This window comes from Gopherus flavomarginatus, chromosome 11 (assembly GCF_025201925.1).
Source record: "Gopherus flavomarginatus isolate rGopFla2 chromosome 11, rGopFla2.mat.asm, whole genome shotgun sequence".
In the NCBI taxonomy this organism is placed as follows: domain Eukaryota; kingdom Metazoa; phylum Chordata; order Testudines; family Testudinidae; genus Gopherus; species Gopherus flavomarginatus.
In genome coordinates, this window is record NC_066627.1 from 15,057,358 (window position 1) to 15,060,135 (window position 2,778).

Consider the following 2,778-nt stretch of genomic DNA (forward strand, 5'->3'; position numbering starts at 1 on the left):
ACAGGTAACGTTGTGACAATATTTAAAAAGAGTAAATGGGACAGCCAGGGGAAATCTAGGTTTATCAATCTGGACATCAATCCCAGGCAAAATAGTGGGCCAGCTGATATGGGCCTTGATTAATAAAGAATTAAAGGAGGATAATATAATTAAAGCCAACCAACATTGGCTTATAGAAAGTAGATCCTGTCAAGCTAACTTAATATATTTTTGATGAGATTACAAGTTTGGTTGATACAGGTAATAATGTTGATGTAATAGACATGGACTTCTGGATTTGCTACCGTACAATGTTTTGATTAAACCAGAAGAATACAAATGAACCTGACACACATGAAATGGTTTAAAAACTGGCTCAAAATGTAATTGTAAGCAGGGAATCATCATAGTGAGGGTGTATTTCCAGGGGGTGGTCCCTCAGAGGTCAATCTTGGCCCTACACTTTTAACATTTTCATCAATAACCTGGAAGAGAACATAAAATCATCATTGATAAAGATTGGGGGAGTGATAAATACTGAAGGGGACAGGTCACAAATTCAGTCATCTGGATCATTTAGTAAACTGGGCACAAACAAGCACAATGTGTTTTAATTCAGCTAAATGTAAATGTATACATCTAGGAACAAAGAAAGTAGGCCATATTTACAGGATGGGAGACTCCATCCCGGGAAGCAGTGACTCTCAAAAATATTTGGGAGCCATGATGGATAATCAGCCAAAAATGGGCTTCCAGTGTGATACTGTGGCCAAAAAGACTAACCAGGGGACTCTCAAGTAGAAATAGAGTGCTTATTTTACTTCTGTATTTGGTAGGGATGGATAATTGTGTCCAGCTCTGGTGCCCACAATTCAAGGAGAATGTTGTCAAGTTAGAGAAGGGTCAGAGAAGAGCCACAAGAATGATTAAAGGATTGGAAAACCTGTCTTAGAGTGAGAGACTCGAAGAGGTCAGTCTATTTAGCTTAACAAAGAGAAAGTTATGAGGTGACTTGATCATATTCTATAAGAACTGGTCTGGGGAACAAATATTTGAGCTTTTCAATTGATCAGAGAAAAGTGTAACATGACTCAATGGCTGGAAGTTGACGCTAGACACATTTAAAGTGGAAATAAAGTGCAAAATTTTAAAAGCGAGAGCAGTTAACCATTGAACCAAGGGCTGTGGTGGAATTGAACCATTTTTTAAATAAAGATCAGGGGAGGATCATGACTCCTGGGTTCTATCACAGTTCTGGGTGAGGGGTGGGGTTTGATGGGTAAGAGCAGGGGCAAGAATGAAAGCCAGAGCTTGTGGATTCCCTCCAATGTGCTGCCTCCCAATCTCATTATTTCATCTCTTTTCCAGGCGTTGAGCTGATGAATGGTTCAGTGGTCTCACAGTTCACCCTCCTGGGCCTGTCCCACTCCCGCCCTCTCCAGCTTCTCCTCTTTGTCCTCGTCTCAGCCTGCTACACCGCCAGCCTGCTGGGCAACCTCCTCATTGTGGTGACTGTGCGGATGGACCCCAACCTCCTCCAGTCCCCCATGTACTTCTTCCTGGCCAACCTCTCACTCATCGACATGGCCCTCGGCTCTGTGGCTGCTCCCAAGATGCTCAGCGACTTGCTGAGCCAGGGCAGCACCATCTCCTATGGGGGCTGCATGGCCCAGATTTTCTTCCTTCACTTTCTGGGTGGCTCTGAGATGTTCCTCCTCACACTCATGGCCTACGACCGCTATGTGGCCATTTGCCACCCACTGAGCTATGCTGAGACCATACACCACCACTGCTGCCTGGGCCTCTTGGCAACCTGCTGGGCTGGAGGCGTGCTCCATTCTTCCATCCAGCTGGTGTTGGTGGCATGGCTGCCATTTTGTGGGCCCAGCAAGCTGGACAATTTCTACTGCGATGTACCCCAAGTGGTCAAGCTAGCCTGCAGTGACACCTACGTGATGGAGATACTCATAATGTCCAGCAGTGGCCTGATCTCACTAGTCTGCTTCCTGGTCTTGCTGGGGTCATACGGTGTCATCTTAGTGACCCTCAGAGGACGGTTTGGTGATGGGGGCGGCAGGAAGGCTTTGTCCACCTGTAGTGCCCACCTGATGGTGGTGAGCCTCATCTTTGTGCCCTGCATTTTCATCTACCTCCTGCCTTTCTCCAGCTTGCAGATGGACAAGATGGCCTCCGTCTTCTACACCATCATCACGCCAGTGCTGAACCCCATTATCTATACCCTGAGGAACCGAGAGGTCAAGGAAGCCATGAAGCGACTGAGGACTAGGCTTTGGCTCTCTTGTTGGACATAGAAGTCAAGTGGGAGCAGAGAGGAAGAGTGATTTAGTTATCCATTTATTTATTTATTTTATAATGAGCAGTGTAAAATTTTGCACTTGGCATAGGGACCCATGTGAAAAAAATCATACCGTTTTATGAATGTGTTTGGTTTCTTCTTAGGCAGGTGTCAGGGGGAACGATGACATATTTTTAATGAGGATTTCTGGCAAATTTGTCATGTGACACTGGGATACTTGCACATTTTGGTTTGAGCATTGGCCTGCTAAACCCAGGGTTGTGAGTTCAACTCTTGAGAGGGCCACTTAGGGATCTGGGGCAAAAATCAGTACTTGGTCCTGCTAGTGAATGCAGAGAGTTGGACTCGATGACTCTCCAGGGTCCCTTCCAGTCCTATGAGATAGGTATAGCTCTCTCTCTCTTTCTCTCTCTGTGTATATATATATTTCACCATTTCTATTTCAGTGTCTTCTCAGTGAGTCTCGAAGGTGACTGGGTGGG

At 45.5% G+C, this 2,778-nt stretch overlaps 1 protein-coding gene across 1 annotated transcript; it reads left to right on the forward strand.

The window, feature by feature from the left end:
• The first annotated feature begins 1,247 nt into the window (after positions 1 to 1,247).
• On the forward strand, positions 1,248 to 2,291 carry LOC127030860 (olfactory receptor 4Q3-like). Its single transcript, XM_050917571.1, has one exon. It carries the CDS (start codon positions 1,359 to 1,361, stop codon positions 2,289 to 2,291), a length of 933 nt encoding a protein of 310 aa, XP_050773528.1. The 5' UTR covers positions 1,248 to 1,358.
• The last annotated feature ends 487 nt before the right edge of the window (positions 2,292 to 2,778 follow it).